Below are 23241 nucleotides of genomic sequence, written 5' to 3' on the forward strand. Positions count from 1 at the left end.
TATCTGCTGACACTACCAGCTGTACAGCCACACTATAACCACTGTAATGTAGGCCAGTAAGCAGAGTATTTTAAATCAGGATGTAGTTTTTATTTGTCAGCTTTAGTCATTTACATTTCATTTGAAACATAGCTTGAATATTATATGACAGTGTCCAGATATAGACAGTTAGTTCACAGTATTTCATAAAGTAACAGAGGACCACGTGTGGCCTACTCAGTCTGAACAGGGAGTGGCTTGACTTGTGACATGGCAGGAAACTTATAAACGGGCGCAGATTTACTACTTTCCTTCCCCCATTTCTCTTCTCTTACAGCGGCAGGGAACTTAATGGCTTTGTGAGAAGCATATTTCTGATGTGATCCAGCCAACACGTTTAGTCTTTTCTACCCTGTTACTTCTATCTAGACTGAGGACATCCATCTGTTTGACTGTTACTAGAGTGGTGAGTACCAGAAAAAAAGCGGCAAGCCACTACACAATTTCCCATACATACATGCGGGAAAATACTTAAGAAAATAGTTATCATTGACTCTACTGATAATGTACTGACAGTGGTGATATGGTTAACATTCGTTTCAGCTGGTTTCTGCTCAACGTTTCAGATGAGGATGAATATTAACGCTGTCCCTTTTATGACATGCTGGCAGTTTGTTCTGACTCACTGAAATAGGAGATCATCTAGGCTGTAAATGCTAGCATCACTGTTTGTTTCAAAAAATAACATTTGATGGAGGGTTTTATGAAGACATAATATCTCCTGATTATTTATATTTGACACATACAAGTATATTTATGTGTTCTGGATCTTTCCAGACCACATGACTGAGGGTAATTTAAGGTGACAGAAGCAGCCATGATCTTTTCATTATTCTATTCATCATGATCTGTATGGACCTTGTGGTATTTCTGTTATTTTTTCTCACAAACGGCAACAAATAGCCTGGACGTGACACAATTATCAAAATGTGGAAGTTTTCTTTTTTTATGATGTCCAGCTTTCTAAAAATAAAACAACAAAAACCCTGCCATCTGTGTACACTGCCACTAGAGGAGATCTTAAGAGATTAAAACAAGAAAGAACACAATTTCCAGTGAATCATTGTCATGCCGAGATAAAGAAAACGTGGGTGTTTCTTGGGTGTATAGACAACGTTTGAATGTCAGTTAAGCTGAACTTTATCAGTCAACGGAAATGTCCCTGAGGAGTGGATGACGTTTTAAGCTGAACAAGTAAAAGGTTGAACACGTGTTTCTGTTGCCATATATATATATACAGACGTGGACAAAATTGTTGGTACCCTTCCGTAAAAGAAAGAAAAACCCGCAATGGTCACTGAAATAACTTGAAACTGACAAAAGTAATAATAAATAAAAATGTACTGAAAATGAACTAATGAAAATCAGACATTGCTTTTGAATTGTGGTTCAACAGAATCATTTTAAAAAACAGACTAATGAAAATGGCCTGGACAAAAATGATGGTACCCTTAACTTAATAAAACACCTGTTGACAGGTGCAGAAGTGTCATTGAGAGTTACAGAAATCGCTTGATTGCAGTGATTGCCTCAAAATATTAAGTTAAGGGTACCATCATTTTTGTCCAGGCCATTTTCATTAGCTTGTTGCACAATCACATGTGGACAATCTTAAAAAAGCACTTAACTACTAAGCTAATTACCATCACTGTGACTTCCAGCAGTATGCAAACTGTCAGTGAGTAGCTGCCAATGCTATAGCAAAGGCCCCCTCAGTTGACCCCCCCTTACTACTTGCATAGTCTGTAATGACATGGTAATTAGTCTCCAGTATGAACACCAGAAGCCCTGTTGATTTCATGGGTTGCTGGGATTTCTTGGAGCTTTGAACCGCAGGCTGTCTCTTAAAACTACAGGAGATTCACTTCCTTTGATGAATCACTAGTGTGGACACCTGGCGCGTGGATCCCTACGGTCTCTTTGGAACAGCGGCTGTAAACTGTCGCGGGGTTAAACAAAGGGTTAAATATGGGTGTTTCTATTTCCCGCTCACTCCTCCTCGCCTCTACTCTCTCTCACTCTCTCCTTTCTTCACTACCAAGGAGCTTTGGAGAGACACCTAAGAACAAAGCTATACATAAACATTGGGAGAGTCGGAAAATTGAGTTAACTTCCAAAAGGACGTATTCTGTCAATAATCAGAAAAGAAAACTAGCCTTGTTCTTGAGCACGAGGGTAAGTTGCTAAAAGATGTGTGTGTGTGTGTGTGTGTGTTGTGTTTTAGATGTTGAGGAAGAGAAGGGAAGGGCTAACTCTCAATAGTGAGCTGCTCTTGCATCAGACAGAAGCCATGTGGTACACAACGCTACAGCAATACCTGCTGTGTTTAACTTAAGTTATTGACAAGAGTAGTATCTACATTATTGTCATATTTAGATTATGTATACACAACACTTTGTAAAGGGCATGAGGTAGGTTGTTTGGGGAAAGATCGTTGTTCGGATAGATGTTAAGTGCAGGAGCACTTTTTTACTATTCATTTTTTTACACTCTTTTACTGTTTCCCCTGTGTTGCACACGAGGGCCTTGTTCCAAGTTAGATATGTAATTAACTAGATAGGTTAGTTAACCAGGTTTTGCCTACCTGAGGTTTCCCTACCTGAGAATGCAAAGCATGTCCCATTTGTAAAGTTTGCATTTTGAAATGTGGAGTGGTAATAAATCAATGAAAACTGGCCTGTTGTGAATATTAAATGTCAGAATGTTCCTGAAATTTGCCTGTCGAGTGCATTGGTCGTGGAGCCTGGGAAAGTTGTTTGGTATGCAGCTAAAGAAAGTTCTGCTCACCAAACTTGACCTGAGGCCAGTATACAGGGACAAGGCTACTGTATTTAGTCTAAATAGCAGGGTTGACACAGGAACCCTTTGTTTATCTCAGCCCACTGCTGTCAACCACCAAGCTGTATGAATTACTGTGCGGCCACAGGCCTGTTCATTGGTGGGCGTAGGATAATAATAGAAAAAATCTACTTTTTGGTCTGAAACTCTTAAGGAATGGCACAATGTAGTGCGAGTGTGTCCTTAAGGGTCAGATGTGAAAATCCTGAGGACAGTCTGACCCACAGAGAAGTGAAGGATCACGTGACCCTGTGGCAGCAGCACAGACCCACGCTCATTCCCAGAGTCCGTCCATGCCAGCTTTGTGTGGCCCACAACAGATTAGAGCAACATAAGTCCTCTGACAACATTTGTTATTTAAAGCCTTTCATGTCAAGCTTTAAATGGACTTACATCCCAAGTGTCTTTTGTGAACTACCACAGTGATATCGAAGTTTATGTATGTATGTTTATGAATGTCTATTTACCTCCAGCCAGGTGACAGTTTGAAGAGGATTCTTTCAGTCCGGCAAAGGTAGATCTCTCGAGCCACAACCCCAGCAGCCAGAATGGAGCTTCAGAAAAAAAATGGACACAGCAGGGAAGATGGGTAAGACTCACAAATGAACAGCAATTACTGATAAATGTACAATACATCACAGCAAAAGTGTTGGAAGCTCAGCTCAGGGAATTAAGATATTTTAAATGTGTATTTTTAAAACACTACAGTATTTCTTTGTGGCTCCCTCCAACCTATGATTTTTGTCCCATTGTAGGTTTGATGGGCTGGATGCGTTGACCGAACAAGAGGAGTTTCTCCCACATAAAACTGGTGTCAAGAAACAAACCCGCTTTACAGATGTGAGTGCTTTTACTCAGCTTTAAAAGAAAATGTCCGACTGATTCGCTGCAGTTAAAATCAGACACAGTAACGATGCTCTCGATGACTTGATCATGAATTGGTTTGTATGTGTAACTTCCTCTGTTGTCTTCCTCTTGCAGTTCGAGGGAAAGACTTCATTTGGCATGTCCATCTTTAACCTCAGTAACGCCATTATGGGCAGTGGAATTCTGGGATTGGCTTTTGCAATGTCCAACACTGGAATCGTTCTTTTTCTGTGAGTCTATGCAAACACCAAACACAGTCCTCATTTCTGGCTAAACGTTGTGCCCGGCTGTATTTGTCAGTGTGCTTGTGTATGTTTTTCTACCCACGTAGGTGCATGTATTTGGGGCTCTGTTTCTGCCCGTCTACCTGTGTGAGCTGCAGGTGTAATACTGTGTACACACATACAACAGCTGCCATGCGAAGCCGGATGTGTCAGAATGTACATTAGAGCTCATACACACGCAGCTTCCCTAAATCAGATTTGAGTGGTTAAAAATAGCCGGTAGCGATCAGATCCAAGACACGCCTACCTGGATCAGTGCTGTGCTATGTGGCAGGGGGGAGGAGGAGGTTGGCTGGACTGCCGGTTTCTCAAAGCCAAACTCACAGCGGTGGGGAAAAAAAGAGAAAAAGTACTATCACAAGAAATGCTTTTTAAAGTTTAGTTTCTTAAGATGTTTCTATAGAGCAGTTTTCCCTTCTTTCTGTCATTATTTATTAAGACAAGGAGCACAGTTAAGAAGAAGAACGTTTGTGAGCCCAGCGATACATTTCTGCCATATGATTACTTTTTTTTTAACATGAATTACATTTTCCAAATCTCTGCTCTTGTTTTTGTCAGAATGCTGTTGGTTTCCATTGCCATCCTGTCTGCGTATTCAATTCATCTCCTGCTGACAAGTGCCGGGGTTGTTGGTAAACCGATCTGTGATATTACAGTTTTTGGGCTTTACCACACTGAAAAGACTTAAACCTAATAAAATATGTATTTATTTTATTCTTTTTACAGTGGAAATTCAGTTTTATTTTACTCTGACTCGGGCCCGAAACTACCGCCGTGGTTCGGGCTCGGGTCGGGCTTGGACAGAAACTATGCGGGTTCATGTAGGACCGGGCATGATTCATAGCTCTAGCGTAGGCAGATTGTCGATCCTGCATTCATGACTCATCACACTCATATATGCATAATATTTTTTCAGGCATCCGGGCTTATGAGCAGCTTGGGAATCGGGCTTTTGGTACCCCAGGAAAAATAGTGTCCGGATGCATCATTACAGTACACAACATTGGAGGTATGACCGTCATGCTGTGTACTGAAACATCTGAAGATAAGACGCTGTCGTCCACAGGGTTGTAGTCACTTTCTTCCAAGAGTAGTGATTGTCGCTCTTGTCAAATAAGCACTGGATAGAACCCAAAGGCATAATCGAGAGATATTTTCCTCTAAACTTGCTGGCCAGGATATATGTCTGATATCTTCGAGTGTGCTAAGAGCGACTGTTTTCACTTCCTTCTAGCAATGTCCAGCTACCTCTTCATCGTCAAGTCTGAGCTGCCCCTGGTTATTATAGCTTTCCTCGGTAAACACAAAAACACAGGGTGAGTGTCAAAGTGCTATTCACACAATGATTCATGTATTGTTTCAGTTTTTTTGTTTGGCGATGAACAGATTTTAATTTTTTCCATCTGTTTGTCTCTTAGAGAGTGGTTCATGAATGGAAACTACTTGATCATTATTGTTAGTGTTCTCGTCATCCTTCCTCTAGCACTCATGAAACGCCTTGGTATGTTTTTCATTCTGTCGTCGCCTTTTACTTTCTTTCCTTAATTCCCCATTCTCTCCCATGTTACATCATGTGTCCACTACCAGTTTTCTGTTGCCTTTACTTTCATGTGCTGTATTGAAATGAAAGTACCATCACTTCCAGAATCTATAAATCCTTCTGCATCATCTTATTGTTATTGCATCGCAGGTTACTTGGGCTATACCAGCGGGTTCTCCTTATCCTGCATGGTGTTTTTCCTAATCTCGGTGAGTCTAAACTTTTCGGCCAAAGACACATAGAGTAACACAACCTGTTCCTTCGTCAAATATGCATCTTTAATTAACCAATAAGTGTGTCTTCCCAGGTTATCTACAAGAAATTCCACATCCTCTGTCCACTGGTACAGAACTTAACCATTTCTCATAACTACACTGCCGTTAATGGGATGGACGACGCCTGTGAGGCCAAACTATTCACCGCCAACTCACAGGTCAGAGAAAAAAACATTTTCACTACCTGCGTCTAGTTTCCTGTATCGCCAGCTGTATATTTATTTCATGGTTAGCGCCGCAGATTCACTATCGCATGTTCTGCACTAGAGCGTGTTATATCAACAGCGGGTATAAAACCAGCATTTGATCGTGTTCCTCAGGCCATGTTTGGTGGGTTGCTCACTGACCTTTGGCATGTTTGGCTTTTAGACAGCGTACACCATCCCAATTCTGGCCTTCGCTTTTGTCTGCCACCCAGAGGTGCTACCAATCTACACTGAGCTACGAGAGTAAGTCTGAATGTCGTCATGCATTTCACAAAGTGCTGTGCTATAAAAGTTTGAGTAAAATGAGCATCATCGTTCTGCTTGCCTTTACCCCAGTGCCACCAAGAAACGTATGCAGAATGTTGCCAACGTCTCCATCCTGGCCATGTTCGTCATGTACCTGCTAACGGCTCTTTTTGGTTACCTGACCTTTTATGGTAAGTCACTCTTTACTCCTGAAAGTCAAAGGTCACCTTGTTCTAAAGTTGTGAATGGAAAGATTTTCAAATGAATGAGTGACTTGTGCCAAGAGCCCATATGCATTTTCCAGTGTTGTGAATGAGGAAAGACCACGTGAGATATGTAAAGGGTTTCTCTGTGGGTAGGTAACGTGGGGCCAGAGCTGTTACACACCTACAGCCGAGTGGACACACTGGATGTGCTGGTTCTCTGTGTGCGAGTGGCTGTGCTGGTGGCCGTCTCTCTGACTGTCCCCGTGGTTCTTTTCCCGGTAAGACATCTATCAACAAGAATAATGACGACGTGTGTTATGATTTCCTTTCACTTTTCACAATTTAAAATTCAACAAAGAATTAAAGCCCAAATGGTTCCAATTTCTGTGAATATTTCATGTTTTTCTATTGGCCTTTTTAATTTGCTGATATATCATGAATTGATTAATCAAGAGACTTAAAAATAATTTGTAAAGATTGATGTATCAACATAGAAAAACGTAACTACATGTTGTGCAGAATATAAATACTGTAATAAAAGGGCTTTGCTGCATTATGGTGAATCCTTCTTACAACAAATGCAATGACACGTTTCTCTAAAGAAAAGGTCTGACCTTAATAAGTCTTTAAGATTAAATGTACTCATTTAATTAAAAATTAAAATCATCATTATGAATGATGATCCCCAGTGGTAGTGTGGTAGAGACTTAAAGATAGTGGACCCAGACTTGAGCCATGTGGTACTCCGCGTGCAAGTCTTAATTGCTCGATAGGCCCGAGACCAATTTATAACATTTGACAGTTTTAGCTTTCCTAAATACATTACTAACAATGTTGTCGAGGAAGATCTTGAATTTATAAACTGAACATCATAAGCCCACAATGTTGCTAATGTAGCCTGTACAACATAACCGATGCTGCCAAAGTATGCATGTATGTTTGGAAATAATTCAAGATTTATATATCAAGGCATTGAAAGAGGCCTGTACTGTTTCAGTGCTGTGTAACTTCTAAAGCCAGCTGTTTCTATTTAAATAGTGTGTTGACTGTATAGAGATGTTTTTTTAAAAACATTATCTTAATATAACTTCAGAATGGTCTGTAGATACTAAAGATGACCAGACATTTCAGAAGGTATGTTTTTTCACTTTCTTGTAGAGAGTTAGATGAGGAGATTGAAACCACTCTTATGTCTGTCCATTCAGAGCCTGGCTCCGTCCAAAAGTCAAAAGATGCATCTACAAGAACCACTAGAGCTCAATGAAAACTCATTTGTTTAATCAGTACAAACAACCAGCTGGTGGCTCCAGCTTCGTATTGAACCGATAGATATGAGAGTGGGATCCATCTTCTTCTCTAACTCTCACCAAGAAAGCAAATGGGGGAATTTTAAATGAGGGAATTTCCCAAATTGTTGAAATACTCATTTATTACGGAATTACTGTACAGAAAGCAGACGATGCTGCTGAATGTTTTTCTGTAAGTTGAAACTTTCAAGTATGTTGCACCGCTGGTCTCACTCGTTAGCATATCACGCAGGCTATCGGAGCTTATCCTCCACATGGCATTACGCAACAGCTACTCAACGGTGGTTCTATAACACTCTAAATTTAACCAAGGTGATAAAACAAGATCAACATTTACTTTTAGAATATCTTTGTATATAAATCGGGATGTGTATCTTTTTCTGTAAAGAAGAGCATGACGTCCTCCCTCTTTCCTTCCTCCCCTCTGTAGATCCGCAGGGCCTTGCTCCAGATCTTGTTCCCTGAAAAGCCGTTCAACTGGTTCATACACATCGGCATTGCATTCTGCCTCATCTTTGTGGTCAACGTACTGGTCATCTTTGTGCCCAGCATCCACGACATCTTTGGTGTCATCGGTACGTTTGCGCAGGAACAACGACCGACTGGTTTGGGCTTCGCTGCAAATGTTTACAGTGTGAATTATATCATCCGGAAAACTGTGTAATCACTTAGGCTACCGTGTACAACATTAAATAAACTCACTTCTTCTCTGTTCTCATCCTTCATCTTCAGGAGCCACAACTGCCCCCTGCCTCATCTTCATCCTACCTGGAATCTTCTACATCCGCATCGTTCCTGAAGACCAGGAGGCATTACGGTCCAGACCCAAGATTCAGGTACAACTCCGTTCATTCAGCTATCAAGGATACTTTAAATTCAACTTTTTAATCAAACATTTTAAGTATGTTTAAAGTGTTGTGGATACAAATGTCCTTTTATTTCCTTCCACTCTGGTAGGCCGCCTGCTTTGCTGGCCTGGGAGTCATCTTCATGATCATGAGTTTGTCGTTCATCATTATTGACTGGGTGACTGGGGCATCTCAGAGTGGAGGCGGGCACTAGCAGTTGTGAAGGAACAGAGATACAACAAACAGAATGCCAACCAAAGCACTCCCTGTCATTAAATTACCCCTCATCTACTCATCCAAAGCCAAATAGGAAAGTTTTATTGCACAAGACGAAGGATATGTGAAGAGCCTTCGCCTACTACAACAACAACAAAAAGAAAGCATTTTGACATGATATGGGGAGGACAAAGCAGAGCGATGTGCTCTGACTGAATGAAACCTATGTCACGCCTCATAGTAAGGATGTTGTTTGGAGGCGTGTGTAGAAATGCAAAAGGATGAATGGGAACAGCATGACTCAAATGGAAATCCCATTTTAGAGTATGGATGTGTACAGCTCCTTGGAATAACTCAGTCACTGCCAAAATCCTTCCAATCTACTTCCCCACCATCTCAGACTTTACAGAACAGAAATTTCATTGTGTCGAAAGGCAATCATTTCCCTTCTTTTGCCCACTAACCCAAACCCATCCATCAGTTTTTGTTTCATTATATATTTAGAACTGTAAAATATGCTGGCGTGGTGTTGTCCGAATTCCAACGAACTTCACAGATTCAGCTGAATTTGATCAGCGAGGGTTAGACGGCAGCTCCACACTAACCATTACAATCGACCAAAATACAATTTTTTTATGACTTTTACGTGGAGTTTAATTAATGTTCATGTGAAATGTGTGTTAATATATTCTGAGAAAAAAGTTACTGTTGTAGAAGTGATTATCCTCAAAGCTGCGTCTGAGGGGATTTTTTTTAGAAATAATCCAACAGACACGGTGCAATTTGTGTTCGGCTGCTACCCATAAAGGTCAAACTGACAGTGACTGGAAGTCACATGTGATGTCACAAATCAAAGAATATAATGTTGTGTCACATAGAAATAGATTGTAACACCCTATTTTTATTTATTCTTACTATGTTCAGCAAAGGCCAATTAAAAATTGTACCTGAGAAGATGTTTGTGTTAAAAATGCTGCGTGTGTTTTAGCAGTGTCAGAAATTGTTGAGTATGAACAATAAGGACCCATGGGTTTTAAGTTAAATGGTCTGTTTCTCTTTTGTTTTTTTTGTCTTTAAAATTTGACCAAAAGATATTTTGACTTTGTTATTCATCCTGTGCATTTTTAAATTAATATGAATGTTGCTACCTGTCAATAAAACATGTCTTTCATTTGTACAAAAGTTTTGAGTTGCTTTTTAATCTTAAGTAAAGATGTTCATCCGTGTGGCTGCACATTGAATGTATACTCATAGCAGGAGAAGATCAATAGCGCACTGCCTCCCTCTGAAAATGGAAGTATAGCACATTCATTCGTGCTCTGCGTCTGAGAGAAAGAAGAAAAGTGGGGGTTAGAGAAGTGCGGTTAGTCTGTTTCCTGCTTCAGCTGATGTGTGCGCAGAACACAGAAGAGAAACTTCCTTGACTGTAGAGCTCAGTATTCTGACAGCGCAGCGAGGACGCCTTTTCACATGCTGGAACACATGAATTAAAAATAAACTGGGAGATATATTAGAGGACCATGAGCCGTGGATCTAAAGCTAAACTGGACAGCGTCCGGAGCTCACTGCTGAATTCGCAGGAGAATGAGCAGTTGGAGGAGCTGCTGGGCAGAAGATGTGCTGTAAGTTCTGAGCTGACTTGCGGGGGAGGGGAGGGACGAGGGACGGGGGGGGTGGATTGCCTACCATGGGGGATAATAACCTGCCGTATTTGTTCTGACTTGTTCTGGAAGAGTTTGTTGTAAAAGAGAAAAGACAAGGCCTCCAAAGTAATACAGGTTATTCTGGTTGCTATTTCACAAGGTAAATAGTCTCAGCCCTCAAAACCTCTCCCTCTCTCTCTCTCTCTCTCTCTCTCTCTCTCTCTCTCTCTCTCTCTCTTGGTGGTTAAACATCATATCCTGAATTTAAATGAGCACAGTTGACTGTTGAACGCTGCGCTGAGACTTTGACATTAGCTGCTTTTTGATAGTTTATTGACTTAATTTTTATTATTTTATATATAATCAGGTACATTTCAATTTCAACTGTATAAGAATCTACTGTATGTTCATGCCAAAGCAGTTTAAAATGAATTTCTGACATTAGGTCATCAAAAATAAATGAGGTAGCTGTAACAGGAAATGGTGGCTGAACCATTTCCTGGTGTCAGAATTAGACACTGTAGGTTTAGTCTTACAGTAGAGCAGAAGTTGCTTTGTTCCAGACTTTCTTTAAGCAACTGAGACACGCATTCTGCCAACGGACATTTCCGTCTGTTTAACAACAGAATATCATGACGGGTGATGGAATTTAAAGCACCACACTTAAACTTAACAAATGAAAGCAGACGGGGGAAGTGAATCCTCACCACAAAACTGCATATTTGCATGTGAAGTGCAATAAAGCGCTCTCAGGGTTCCCCATCTTTGCCGAACTGTTATAAGTCTTTTTGTTTTGTGTTTCATCAGTCCATGGCCGCTGCAGTAGCACAGCTGTTCATGGCTCTGCCTCACAGTCCATCCATGTGGAGCTTGCAGCACACTGGAGTGGTGTGCTTCATCAAAGACAACCCGCAGCGCTCCTACTTCATACGGATGTTTGATTTGAAGGTAATAAAGTCTGCCATTTGAGTCCAATTAAAAGGCTGCATTGGACTTTTTAGGCCCATATTAGACTGTCAATCAAATCACTGTGTGTGTGTGTGTGTGTGTGTGTGTGTGTGTGAGAGACAGAGTTACTAAACAAACTATAGCACCAGATTACTCGCATCTTACATGAGCATTGTTGAAGGACTGACATGTTTACCATGTTTCTCCACAGACAGGGAAGCAGGTTTGGGAGCAGGAGATCTACAACCAGATTGTTTACTCCTCTCCGCAGCCGTACTTTCATACCTTCGCTGCGGACGTAAGCACGCCCTCATTTGACCTCTCCCTCTAAGTTACTTCCGTTAAAACAAGCAGTAGGTCACACGTTTTTAAAGTATAGCCCACTGTTCAAAATAAACATTCCTTGTTCGTTCCTCACGCGACGCAGGACTGTCAAGTCGGACTGAACTTTGCCCAGCAGCAGGAAGCAGAAGCCTTCCAGAATGCTGTGGAGGATAAAATCAACCAGAGACACAACCGTCAGGGTCAGTGAGGTCACAGAGACCACTGTAATGAGTAGAATTATATACCAATAATAATAATAAATTAATATAATCATCCATTACCATTTTCATATTTTGTATATGTTATCGGGCACATTTTGTTTGCTATATGATCCTAGAAAGAAAATACTTAAATTAAGTTGATTTTTGTTCTGCCAAACTCTGAAATATTTTACAAGTAAATCCTTTAATACTGTTGATATTTCCATTAAACAGAAACTGGAATACATTCTCAGAGTATAGATAATAATAAAAAATCGACAAAATTATAGTTGATCAATAATTTCTTACACCCAGATTCAAGGTAAATGTTTTAAAGGTATTTTTAAGTGAATACATATTTCATTATGGTGTGTATGTGTCTCAAAATGGTTTCTCTCACCTCCTTGTTGTTGACAGATAGGAAACAGCGCCCCCTGCCGCCGAGTGGTAAGATAGCAATGAACTTCATGACTAAATGATTGAATTTATCTGACATAATATGACATAAGAGTAAACGAGAAGAGTAAAAGTATTTCTCTCCTCTTTTTTTCTGTTGCTGTAGATAGAGGTTCCATGCCTCGACTCCCTGAAATAGGTGCATAACATTTTTCTACTGTAACTTTCCCTCCACCAATGATCCGTGAAATGAAATAATAATGACATACCATCCTGCATGTACTCTGTATCGCCAAGCATCACCTGGCAGCCCTGGTTCTCTTCACATGACCACAGTGGACATCCAAAACCCAGACATCCATACTTCCCGCTACCGCTCCACGCCTCCACCTGCTGCTTCCTTATCTCTGATCAGCAAAGGGAAGAAGGATAAGAAGAAAGGGAAAAAGGGGCCCAAATTCTCCAAAGCAGACATAGGGGCACCCAGTGGATTTAAGTGAGCATTTCAGCCGACGAATGTGTTGCCTTGATGTCACACAGTGAAGTTTAGTTAATATCTAGAGAGGATGCGGCTTGACAGAGTTTGTGAAACTGTGTCTCTTTTGATTTCCTTCCTGTCAGGCATGTTAGTCATGTCGGCTGGGATCCCAACAACGTTGACCCTGATCTGTGGAAGCTGCTCTCCAAAGCCGGCATCAGTGAAGATCAGATGAAGGATGAAAAGACCTCCCAGCTCATCTATAATTTCATCGAGGAGTCTGGAGGCATGGAGGCGGTCAAAAGGGAGATGAACCAAGGTCAGACTCGCATTGCATCATTTTGTTCCTCCCCACAGGCTAATCTTCTAAAGCTTGAATTTAATTGCTATGCATGTTTCCTTCCATTCCATTTCATGTTTCCTTCCATTGCATTATAGCTGGCGGACCTCCACCACCTCCACCTGGCAGACAAGGGCCTCTGCCTCCTGTGCCGGGCTCCTCTGCTCCAAACCCTCCACCTCCGCGAGGCCGCTCCGGCCCCCTGCCTCCCGTCCCAGGCCATTCACCTCGAGGGCTCCCGCCCTCCAACCCGCCTCCTGCACGAGGAGCAGTGCCACCCCCACCTCCAGCAACAAACAGAGGTGGTCTTCCGCCGCCACCAGCGCACTCTGCACCTTCTCACTTCTCCTCACCGCCAAAGTCCTCTCATGTCCCGCCTTCGATCTCCTCACACAACCTGCCTCCTCCCCCGCCGCCGAGCCAACAGCGCTCCATGGGTTTCCCACCTCCTCCTGTTCCATTTGCACCCAGCAGAGGAGGTGGAGGGCCTCCTCCTCCTCCTCCCCCTCCACTCCCCCAAACCTCTATTTCTTCACATTTCCCACCTCCTCCTCTTCCTGGAGGCCAATCAAAACCACCGCCGCCACCTGTCCCTGCACCCGTAGGAGAAGGACCCGGCAGAGGTGCTCTGCTGGATCAGATCCGACTGGGGAAGAAGCTCAAAAATGTAAACCAAACTTTAAGCATTTTAAATGTGCTATACGTATATATATTATAAGAACAGATCAGTCTTGATTGACATGCTGCAATTAATATTTGGTTTGGATGTTTGTAGCAGATGTTCATGTTTAAATTCTGTTGTGTGTTATAGGTGACAGACAGTCCTGATGGACCTACAACTACAGAGTCAGATGAGGGCATCGTTGGTGCTCTCATGATGGTCATGCAGAAGAGGAGTAAAGTCATTCATTCCTCTGGTAAATATTTGAACATTAATTACACCCAACATAAAGTAAGAGTGGAACCAAAGGGACCCACACATCTTTATATTTGTCCTCTCTTTCAGATGAAAGTGAAGATGAAGGTGGAGATGAGGACGAAGATGACGACGAATGGGATGACTGATGTTGACGTTTGTGTGGATTTTGAACTTATGGAAACCTCTTAATTGCAACAGTGGTACAAGTTGAATGTCAAGTATAATAATTACTAATAAAACTGGAATGTGACTTGAGGTCAAATAATTCAATAGAAAAGACTTGAAAGTGAAAGAAAACAAGTTTATGAGAGTTTTGAAATGTTTATATATTTGTTCGAACGTTCCAGTGTAGGTTCATCATAGTGACAGCACTGTGTTACAATGACGGTGAATGGTGGCGCTGACTGGAAAACAAATCTTGTTCCTTACGCTTCCTCTAAAAAGAGCATTTTTTAAAGTCTGTGAATACAGCATATGACAGAACACCAACAACCAATACTAAATCTGAGCCAGTTCCATTCCCAGTTTTATAACAACATACTGGACATAAAAAAAAAATTTCCTTTTTCATTTTCTCATACATCTGTGCAAAGATCCCAAATTCCCTCGAATACCAACACCGACAAAGTGCATAACTGGAAGAACACTGTATGCTATACATATCAACACTCACATACTAGAGCACAAGACAGTAGGGGAGTCATTATATGACAAAACCCAATGGAATTAGCTTAACAGAAAACTTTACAGCATACAAACATCATTACACACCAAGTAAAATGTACAACTTGCAAACACATGCATGCAACATATGCCTTTATCATCATATTAACTTCATACAATACAAGAGTAATCCAATGACCATATATATTATATTCACAATCAATATATTACATTTCTGTTTCAAGATAATTGACAGTACCATACCTGTGGTTCTGCATGTTGAAGCCTATTAACTACGTGCTGCATTTACTTTACATCACATACCATTATCCAAAACAAACATGGAATATGCGATCCATCTCAACGAGCAGTCTAGTTTAGAAAACGCATCTTTGTTGGTGCTCTCAAGGACAATCCAAAAGTTAAGGATCAGTTGACGAAAATGTCTGCTTTTGCAAGATTTATTGTTGGAAATCAAACCTAGAAAACAGATAATAAGCAAATACGGATGTTGTGAAAATTGTTTTTTTGCACTAAAAACATTGATCTTCCACAGTGATTCTCAAGGTGCTGATGCTGGGCTTTTTCCACAAGCACCTGAATAATTTTAAGGTTTAAAACGATCCCTACGATAGGTGATCAATCTTGAAAAAATATTAGGGTCAGGCATATTCATCATGAGAATAAAGTTGAAATTTGAGTATATGCGATGACGCTAGTAGTTTGATTAATTTTCAAAAGTTTATTCTCAAAATGCAAAAAAAAAAAAAAAAAAAAAAAAAAAACTTCTTCCTCTGGTATGTTATTTCTTATGCCTGGCCATAATACTCTTCTGTCACGTCTGTAAGTTGATTTATATGTCAAACTAACACAAGCTGATAGCTGAAAGATGGAAAATGTAAAAATGTACAGTATTCTTTGGGAAGTGGTCACAGATCATGTAAAATATACACAATATGGTATTTTGCAGGCCGACAGTTATAAAACCACAAATATAGTACTTTAGCGACAGCATGACAGCATCACCTGCCTAATAAATAGAGGTGACACACAAACATGCATGTCAAACATAAAAGTCCACCATAAAAGTCCACACAGGCCAGTGTAGGACAGCGTCCGTCCCTTCCTCTAGCCGAGGCCTTGGTCCTGGCCCTCTGTGTGCCTCCGGCTGGTTCGCTTGCGCTGCTGCTGCTGTTTGGGACTGAGTTGCTCCCAGTAGGACTGGCAGTACTGGTTAATCAGTCTTATCTCAGGCGGGAAGGGTGTGGAGACGATGGATGACTGTTGGTGAGGTCCCGCTTGGAGAGTCTTTGGCGCGTCCTCATCTTGAGCAGTGAGAGCTAAAACGATGTCTCGATCCAGGATGCGCAGCGCCACACGGACCACCGTGTGTTTAAAGTTGTTCTCAGTGGCGAGGCAGTGGTAGAGCCCCGCGTCTGATTGGTTGAGAGACTTCAGCAGGATACCATGGTTGGTCTTCAGAATACCTCCCACACGGGTGAGCTGCACAAAAGGGAATGAAACAGCAGGAGTCTAAGAGAGGGAAGTTAAAGTGTTGCTGAGTGTTTGTCGCTGCTGTATGGTAGCCTCTGACACCAGGGTATGAATGTGTATGTGTGGATGCTGGCTTGTGTTGTAAAGTGCTACGAGTAGTCGTCAAGACTAGAAAATAACTCTATAAACGCAGTCCATTTAGATTTTAATAAATACATTTATTCACGTTCTTGCTGAGAATTAGATGAGAAATTTAATATCTCATATCTGTCCTGAAAAAATATAAAGCTGCAGCCGGTAGCAAGTTAGCTTACATTTAGACTTATATTTGCGGGACAGATACAAGAATGATCTTAATATTCTCATTTAACTTTCTGCAAGAATACAAATCGAATTTCCCAAAATGTCAAACTATTCCTTTAACATTTCCCAGAATGCAACTGCTCTTCCTCACCACTTTCCTCTTTCCTTCCCTCTGGAAGAGCCACTTGACGGAGGCCTGAGGGGAGCGAGGCTGACACTCCAAGAAGGTGCTGCTGCCCTCCACCCCAAACTGCACCGTTTCTCTTAGACGTTTCTCCACTAGACAGACAGAGAGAGAAGTAATGGTGACAACTGCTCAAAACAGAATTTGATGTGTGCCTGAAAAATACACAAATAAAGCCACACCTTTGGCGTTAAAGCCCCTGCACTGCCTCAGTGGGTCACCATGTTTGACATCCTGTCGTCTGCTCCTCCTGAGACAAAGATCAGCATTAAGAATTACGTTTACGCACACATCAACACAGCACTTTATAGTTTAAAAATAATGCACTGTGGAGATATGAGACGCCCCTGACCTCTTGGTGGACGGAGTGAAAGCAGAGCAGCTGTCTCCATCCCAGGCACAGTAGGGGTCTCGAGCCAGACAGCAGTCAGAACAGGCCCTGCCGTACACACCACAGCGGTGCAGCGACACCTGGGTCAGCCCCGCGTCTGACGACACGTACAGCTGTTGCTGTCGTGACAAAAATATAAATGAAACGAAAAGTGTGATTGTGTGGTTTGGTTAATGCACTGAAATGTGAATTTGTCTGTATGAAGAGTTAGCTTACTCTTTTAGAGGATATCTTCATTGTTTTGACTGGAGCTCTTGACTGTAAATCAATAAATAACAAAATCAAAATAAAACCCTTTTGAGATTAGAGTATTTTTGTCTTTTCAGGACCACATATTTAGACATACCCGGAAAACCTCCACTTCCTCTAGAGTCAGTTCCTCCATGCTAGTTGGGTCCTTCGGCAAAACTATAACTTTTTGGACAGTGCCTCGATCTAGAAGTGAAAGAAATCATATTTAAGACCTATATTTCTTTTTTTGCCAAACTAATCCTCAAACCAGACAAGTGCCGTGAGTCCTGCAGCTGTCCCACCTGTCCCCAGGAAGAGCACCTCGTAGCGTCCGTCCACTGCATCCACCTGATCCACCACCAGGGCAGTGAATCGGTAGTCCACGCCGGTTCTCACCACCAGGGGACGGCGGTGGATGGGATAAACTGGATGGATCATGAGGGGATGGGCTCGGATGAAATTCACAGCCTCATCTGAAAAGTTCTTGGAGGAACGGACACCAGGAGTGAAGGTTCCTCCTGGACACTGGATGGGAAGAAGGAAGAAGTGGGACAATGATGTGGTGTCTTTCTTTAGATGCAGATTTAGATTTCACTTTGGGAGATAACATGACTGAAACGTACCGTCCCGGGCCGTGGGTAGGGAATCTTGCCAGTGTACTCTGTCCATTGGTAGTTATGGCCATGTTTGTGGGCAAACGGTCCATTGAAGACATTGCGGATATCAGCCATTGAGTACACGCAGACTGCTGAGCCCTTGAACACAGAGCTTCAGCAGAAACAGACCGTTATGGTAAGAGGGAGAAGTTGGAGGCAGCTTTCGCCCTATCCCCTGATATTAAAGCATGAATCATCCCAAAAAAATGTGAGAAAAAGTTCTATGAAGTCAGTTGAGGTGTGAATTTATCAAACAAGCCTCCAAAAACAACTCACCCCGCTGTAGTGAAGAGAGCGTACACCATCGGGTTTCGCTCATCCTGTGTGGGCTGAATAAACACATCCCCTGGAAGAAAATCAATAACTCAACTTTAAAAGCAGTTGCAATTAAAATGCTATCAGTTTATACTCAGCGGTCATTTTATTGTGGCCTCACGTAGTTCATCAAATCGTGTCTCCACTCCATCTTCCCCTATCACTGAACAGATAAGGCGAGCCTTCAGGAACGTCGTCCAGCGGTTCACCAGGGACTTCTGGCCTCCTTCATCATTCTAGACAGGAAGGAAATTAGGTCACAGCTCAATAAGCACAGTGCGCTCCATATCACAAGGTAAGCTGCATATACTACCACTACACATGCGACGTGGTTTGGCTCACCAGACACACTCTTCCCACCCTGGCTAGAACGCTGGGGCTCGCGCCGCCGCTCGAGTCTAGACTCTTCTCTCGGAAAAAGAAGTAAAGCTTGTCGTCGTTCCTTTCTGCACTGTCAGGGATCTTCTGGATCTGAACAAACACAGGATCTAGAGGGTAAAAAACAGATATGCGGAGAGAGGATTGAGGCAAGTGGTTGTCAAATAATATGAGAGGAACCATAAACTGTAATCAACAACATTTACCTCCTCACACCCACACTTACTCACCGTTGAGCCACCTGGAGTCGTACTGCTCCGTCCTGATAGCTGTTCTCCCTCCCATGGTCCTAAACAGAGCAGCATCTGTACTCATGAAGTCAATATGGACCCCTGCATAGAGGTTACCATCTGCAGGGGGGGGGGGAGGAAATAACAGAATAGAAAGGTGAGACTTTTTGCAGGGGAAGGAATTTGATCAGATTTAATGCTTTTTGTTCTAAAAATGAAGTGCGTCTTACCGATCAGAACTGCAATGTTCTCCTGTTTTGGATCGTAGGAACATTTTCCCTTCCCTGAATCCATATACCCAGGGACCAGCCTAAACAGGTAGTCCTGCAGGGAAAGTATGCATAAAAATAGATCGCTGAAAACGTGACATGGGAGTATGGGAAAATCACAAACAAATCAGTGTCCCAGTTTGTAGTCCTGAAATATTTATTAGGACAACGCTTCCCAGGCCGACTGCTGAGGGATGTCTGCTGTAAATCCCACTCGGGGAACTGGAACTGTCTCTGTGTTCACCTCTGCCCTCCAGCCTCTGTTGATGAATGTGCAGATAGGCTGGTACGCCCCCGTTCCACAGGTGTAGAGGTGGGTCCGGTTCCACGGCTCTATCAACCGCACAAAGTTGGCACATTCACCCTGGACAAAGAGGAGCGAGACAAATGCAAGTCAAACATCTTCGTTGTCATTGTCCCGTCTTGAGACTCGGTTTTTTTTTTTATTGAAAGAACAGGATGTGAATACGTGATCCCACCTGTTTTCCCTTTCCCGTCATCTGACATTCTCCCTTTCTCTTAGCAGACGCTGGCCAGTGGATCTGTAATTTCGGGGAAAAAAGACTTAATGCCACGTACCAAATAGCAGACTGGGTTTCTGAAAAGGCTAATCGATTGTTTGTACGCACTATGAGTGGCTCCTTGTTGACATTGTGCATGTCCAGAGCCACCAGGTACTCCCGGCTGCCCAGGTACAGACGGCCCTGATCCTGATCCATCAGGAGGATGCGGTAGTCACTGGTGTTGAAGGAGAAACTGAAGGGCCGCGCTGCCCTTGTGTCCATCAGTTCTGTGTGAAAAGTTTTGCTTTGTTAAAAAAAATAAAAAACACACCATCTTCACCATTTGGAAAACCAACAGCAGGGGGAGCAAAGGTTACCCCTCAAAATCTAGTCGCATTATTCCCTTTATGCCTTTAACATGTTTCATTACCGACTTGGATGAACCCACGGTCCCCTGAGCAACACGCCTCACACTTCTTTTCTGGAAAATTTGTGTCACTGATTAAATATAACCCAACTTGGAGCATTTTAAGAAACATATTTGCTTTTAAGATCTGAATATTTTATGTGTCCTGACTGGCTGATTGAGTTTAAGGCGCCACACGCTCTGCAGAGCTAGACGAAAAAGCACCTCCCTTAGGAAACAAGGTCAGTGGAACTCAGAGCTAATTCTTAAGATCAGGATTGGGTTTAGCAGAGCGTAACCTGTTAAGACACGCTGCGGTGGAAAGTGTTGCGCCTTTTTTTTTGTTCTCCTGAAAGCTTTGATTGAACAATTTGCATCCGCCTGCGTGACAAATGGACTGCGTGCTGCACTCTACCTCTGAATGAGAGTTCTTTTCATTCTCCCATCCACATAACAAGCAACAGACGCATCTGTGGCATCATGGGTAAAATATTGACCGCCATGTGTGTTCACACTGGGACACAGCTGAGGCATGTCAAAGACAGCAGGCTTATATATTGACAAATGTTCCCACAGACCCTCAGAAGCCAGCTTACAGGGATTCAGGAGGAAGCACAATCTTTATTTACATCAAAGCGCCTGCCATCCTTCTTTTTGAGGTCAATGTTAACAGGATGCAGCCAAGGTGCCTAACTAAAATAAGCTATGCAATCGGATCTCCGGACGACACGAGATGGAGCCGTTCCGGTCCGGTTCTGTTCCCGAGATGTAAACACAGGATAACAAGCCTCTGGCCGATCCTCACCGGGGCCCATGGTGGATTCACCGAACGGGATAAATGTAGAAACACCACACCCCTATACACGTCTCCATGCTCCCAAAATAGCAAACAATGCACTGCCATCATCTGGTAAACATTCAGCAAACACTTATCCCCTGACAACATTCTGACAGTGATAGGGAAACACTGGGAAGGACATACGATTCACGTAAGCTACTACAAGCCACTATAAGCTCTCATGTTACAGCTGGACTACATATTGTCACTAAGGCTCTAATGACCGCTGCCGTTTAGTACCAGGCAAATCTCAAGTATGAACACACTGGTGACAGCACTGAGAGGGCATGAACCTTCTAAAACATGGCTTCAATTACCATGCACGTGTTGCTCTCTAGCAGTGCTGACTAATTCTATCAAACCAGACTCGGCCAGTCCCTTTGAAGTGCGTATAACTGACACGACTTCCCAGCGACGGAGGAAGCAGTCTGAGATCTCTATCCTCTGCGGGCCTCCTGTACCCCCCCCCCCCCCGGTTGTCAATCAGGCCGGCTCATTCGCTCAGAAGAGTCACATGTCCTCCAGCCGCCCCAAAGCCTCCTCCACAGGCGCCTCCGGGAACAAAGGGACTCGGTGTCACAAACAATGAACAATAAATCCTTGGAGTGGGAGAAAACAGTTTGGAAGTAAATCCAACTTTTTTTTTCTTTGGTATTAGGGGGAGGGGTGGCTGAGGTCTGTGAATGTGGCTGCTTTATCTTCAAAAATCGAACCAAGAAACTAATAATTCAGCACCTCTCTGCTGCTCTAAACAAGCACCCGTACATACATTTGTCATGGAGAGCTCTGTGCGGATGTGAATTCCTGTATCTTAAACTGGGAAGGACCACGATCAAGGTCAAGACCAAACTTGTGTTATTAGTCAGACTACCACTTTGTGCACCCTGCTACAAAACAAAACAACACACTGGCGTGTATAAGCTGTTTACTGCAAGTGGATTTGTGTTAAAGGTCATGTAAAAATGCACCATAATCACTCTCTCAAGCCTCAAATGGAACAGACGCCTTATACGACAGCCACAAACCCAATGTAGACAGCTGTTTTCAGTCTCTGCACTGCATGTAGACTCCAAGTCCCAGATATCAACCACAGATCTCATGATTAGCTCGCCTCTAATCTGCGTCAGATGTCTCTCGTTGTCATCGTGCAAAATCAGACATGTTTTCTCATTGAATCAGTGCAGTTGAAGGTAAGACGGCAAACACGTCGACGCCGCCTGGACCTGCGAGCAGAACATTTAGACTCTCCCCCCACATGAAAGCGCTAAAGAATGCTATAAATCCCATTCACACCACAGTAATTCCTACCTACAGGTACTTCAGGTGTGACGCGTGTGTGTGCACGTTCACATGTACAGGTGCACTTGAAGTGGCGACATGATAGAGATGCAAAGATAAGTGTAATCATCCAGCATTGTTTTGATCAAAGGCGTCATCCACGTTTTTGTAACATGAATCTCTGCTGTTACGGTTAATGAGGACAAGGAGACAACACGGGAAAATCCCAAATGCCTATATAAAAAAAGAAAGGGTTCTAAAACCACCATCCACACCCATCTTGAATTTACGCCTCACGGCCAAAACATCCCAGCTCTACAATATCATTCTAGCTCTTGTGGTCAAATTGCAGGTGTTTCCTTCTTGTGTCATCATGTCAGACATCAAAAACAAAGAAGAAATGACAGGTCAGTCTTTAGTGCGTTTGGGTTTCAGGGTGTGGGGAGAAACTCTGTCGAAGGGCACTACCAGTAACCAACCACACGTAATATCCACCTTTTGTTTTCAGTGTTGCACTGTTTGACATGTGGCAGGAAATACGTTCTTTACATATGTTCATAAGAGGAAGCATAACCGCAGGCGTGTGCGCGGGTTTGCAGTGCGCGCTGAGTGACTTAGTGAGAGAAGCCAAACAAGTGAAAGAAACCATTAAGACAAGCCCTGCTGTCAGAGGAGTTTTAGTTAATCTGTAGGAGCTCACCTTTGAAGGAGAGGCGAATCCGCGGAGCAGACTGCTGCAGGCCCGAGCCTCTGTAAACACATAAGGCCAGCAGGAGGAGTTGGGCTCCGGATGCTGTCATGGTAACGGTCATGCAGGTAGCCCACAGAGATCTAAATCTGGACACAAAAAAAGGAAAGAGGAATGAACTATTATTATTATAGAGTGCCCCAAGAGAAATATGGAGACAGAAAAAGAAGCAAGGACAGGCAGGGGAGTCTCTCTCTCTCTCTCTCTCTCTCTCTCTCTCTCTCTCTCTCTCTC

General features: G+C 42.8%; 3 protein-coding genes across 5 annotated transcripts; 2 read left to right on the plus strand and 1 right to left on the minus strand.

Annotated features, from left to right (window-relative positions):
- The first annotated feature begins 288 nt into the window (after positions 1-288).
- Positions 289-10075, plus strand: LOC116382618 (sodium-coupled neutral amino acid transporter 3-like). Of its 2 annotated transcripts, none has more exons than XM_031845822.1 (16): positions 289-445; positions 3351-3466; positions 3633-3717; positions 3859-3974; positions 4587-4660; positions 4945-5037; positions 5263-5344; positions 5447-5529; positions 5719-5777; positions 5876-6001; positions 6213-6292; positions 6386-6486; positions 6655-6779; positions 8239-8383; positions 8541-8644; positions 8766-10075. In XM_031845822.1, exons 2-16 carry the CDS (start codon positions 3426-3428, stop codon positions 8868-8870), a joined length of 1419 nt encoding a protein of 472 aa, XP_031701682.1. In that variant the 5' UTR covers positions 289-445; positions 3351-3425; the 3' UTR covers positions 8871-10075. The 2 variants fall into 2 exon arrangements, with proteins under 2 accessions (XP_031701682.1, XP_031701681.1); XM_031845821.1 differs by lacking the exon at positions 289-445 and adding an exon at positions 2011-2214.
- Positions 10076-10263: 188 nt separating this feature from the next.
- On the plus strand, positions 10264-15558 carry wasb (WASP actin nucleation promoting factor b). Its single transcript, XM_031845261.1, has 11 exons — positions 10264-10494; positions 11323-11463; positions 11675-11761; positions 11891-11987; positions 12405-12434; positions 12550-12582; positions 12681-12879; positions 13005-13180; positions 13300-13868; positions 14013-14118; positions 14208-15558. Exons 1-11 carry the CDS (start codon positions 10393-10395, stop codon positions 14264-14266), a joined length of 1599 nt encoding a protein of 532 aa, XP_031701121.1. The 5' UTR covers positions 10264-10392; the 3' UTR covers positions 14267-15558.
- On the minus strand, positions 14426-23133 carry LOC116382306 (semaphorin-3F-like). 2 transcript variants are annotated; one of them, XM_031845259.1, is made up of 17 exons: positions 22960-23133; positions 19864-20024; positions 19714-19776; positions 19479-19598; positions 19196-19289; positions 18966-19085; positions 18700-18845; positions 18479-18593; positions 18319-18388; positions 18010-18154; positions 17689-17911; positions 17502-17590; positions 17372-17413; positions 17117-17274; positions 16947-17014; positions 16732-16859; positions 14426-16316 (listed from the first exon to the last, which is right to left on the minus strand). In XM_031845259.1, the coding sequence occupies exons 1-17, from the start codon at positions 23069-23071 to the stop codon at positions 15912-15914; spliced, it is 2259 nt and encodes a 752-aa protein (XP_031701119.1). In that variant the 5' UTR covers positions 23072-23133; the 3' UTR covers positions 14426-15911. The 2 variants fall into 2 exon arrangements, with proteins under 2 accessions (XP_031701119.1, XP_031701120.1); XM_031845260.1 differs by having other exon boundaries at positions 14426-16286; positions 22960-23132.
- Positions 23134-23241: the final 108 nt, after the last annotated feature.

Source organism: Anarrhichthys ocellatus, unplaced genomic scaffold (assembly GCF_004355925.1).
Source record: "Anarrhichthys ocellatus isolate YVR2014 unplaced genomic scaffold, GSC_Weel_1.0 scaffold5, whole genome shotgun sequence".
Taxonomy (NCBI): Eukaryota; Metazoa; Chordata; class Actinopteri; order Perciformes; family Anarhichadidae; genus Anarrhichthys; species Anarrhichthys ocellatus.

Bases quoted from the DNA above. Each gene is read 5' to 3' on its own strand.
- LOC116382618 (XM_031845822.1), top strand. From the start codon at position 3,426: ATGGAGCTTCAGAAAAAAAATGGACACAGCAGGGAAGATGG. The intron at 5,038-5,262 runs GTATGACCGTCA...ACTTCCTTCTAG, and splicing joins TACAGTACACAACATTGGAG to CAATGTCCAGCTACCTCTTC. The intron at 6,780-8,238 runs GTAAGACATCTA...TCCCCTCTGTAG, and splicing joins TCCCCGTGGTTCTTTTCCCG to ATCCGCAGGGCCTTGCTCCA.
- wasb (XM_031845261.1), top strand. From the start codon at position 10,393: ATGAGCCGTGGATCTAAAGCTAAACTGGACAGCGTCCGGAGCTCACTG. The intron at 11,762-11,890 runs GTAAGCACGCCC...CACGCGACGCAG, and splicing joins TTCATACCTTCGCTGCGGAC to GACTGTCAAGTCGGACTGAA. The intron at 12,435-12,549 runs GTAAGATAGCAA...CTGTTGCTGTAG, and splicing joins GCGCCCCCTGCCGCCGAGTG to ATAGAGGTTCCATGCCTCGA.
- LOC116382306 (XM_031845259.1), bottom strand. From the start codon at position 23,071: ATGACCGTTACCATGACAGCATCCGGAGCCCAACTCCTCCTGCTGGCC. The intron at 17,591-17,688 runs GTGGGACAGCTG...TTTCACTTCTAG, and splicing joins GGTGCTCTTCCTGGGGACAG to ATCGAGGCACTGTCCAAAAA. The intron at 16,317-16,731 runs GTGAGGAAGAGC...TCCCTCTCTTAG, and splicing joins GGGAAGGAAAGAGGAAAGTG to ACTCCTGCTGTTTCATTCCC.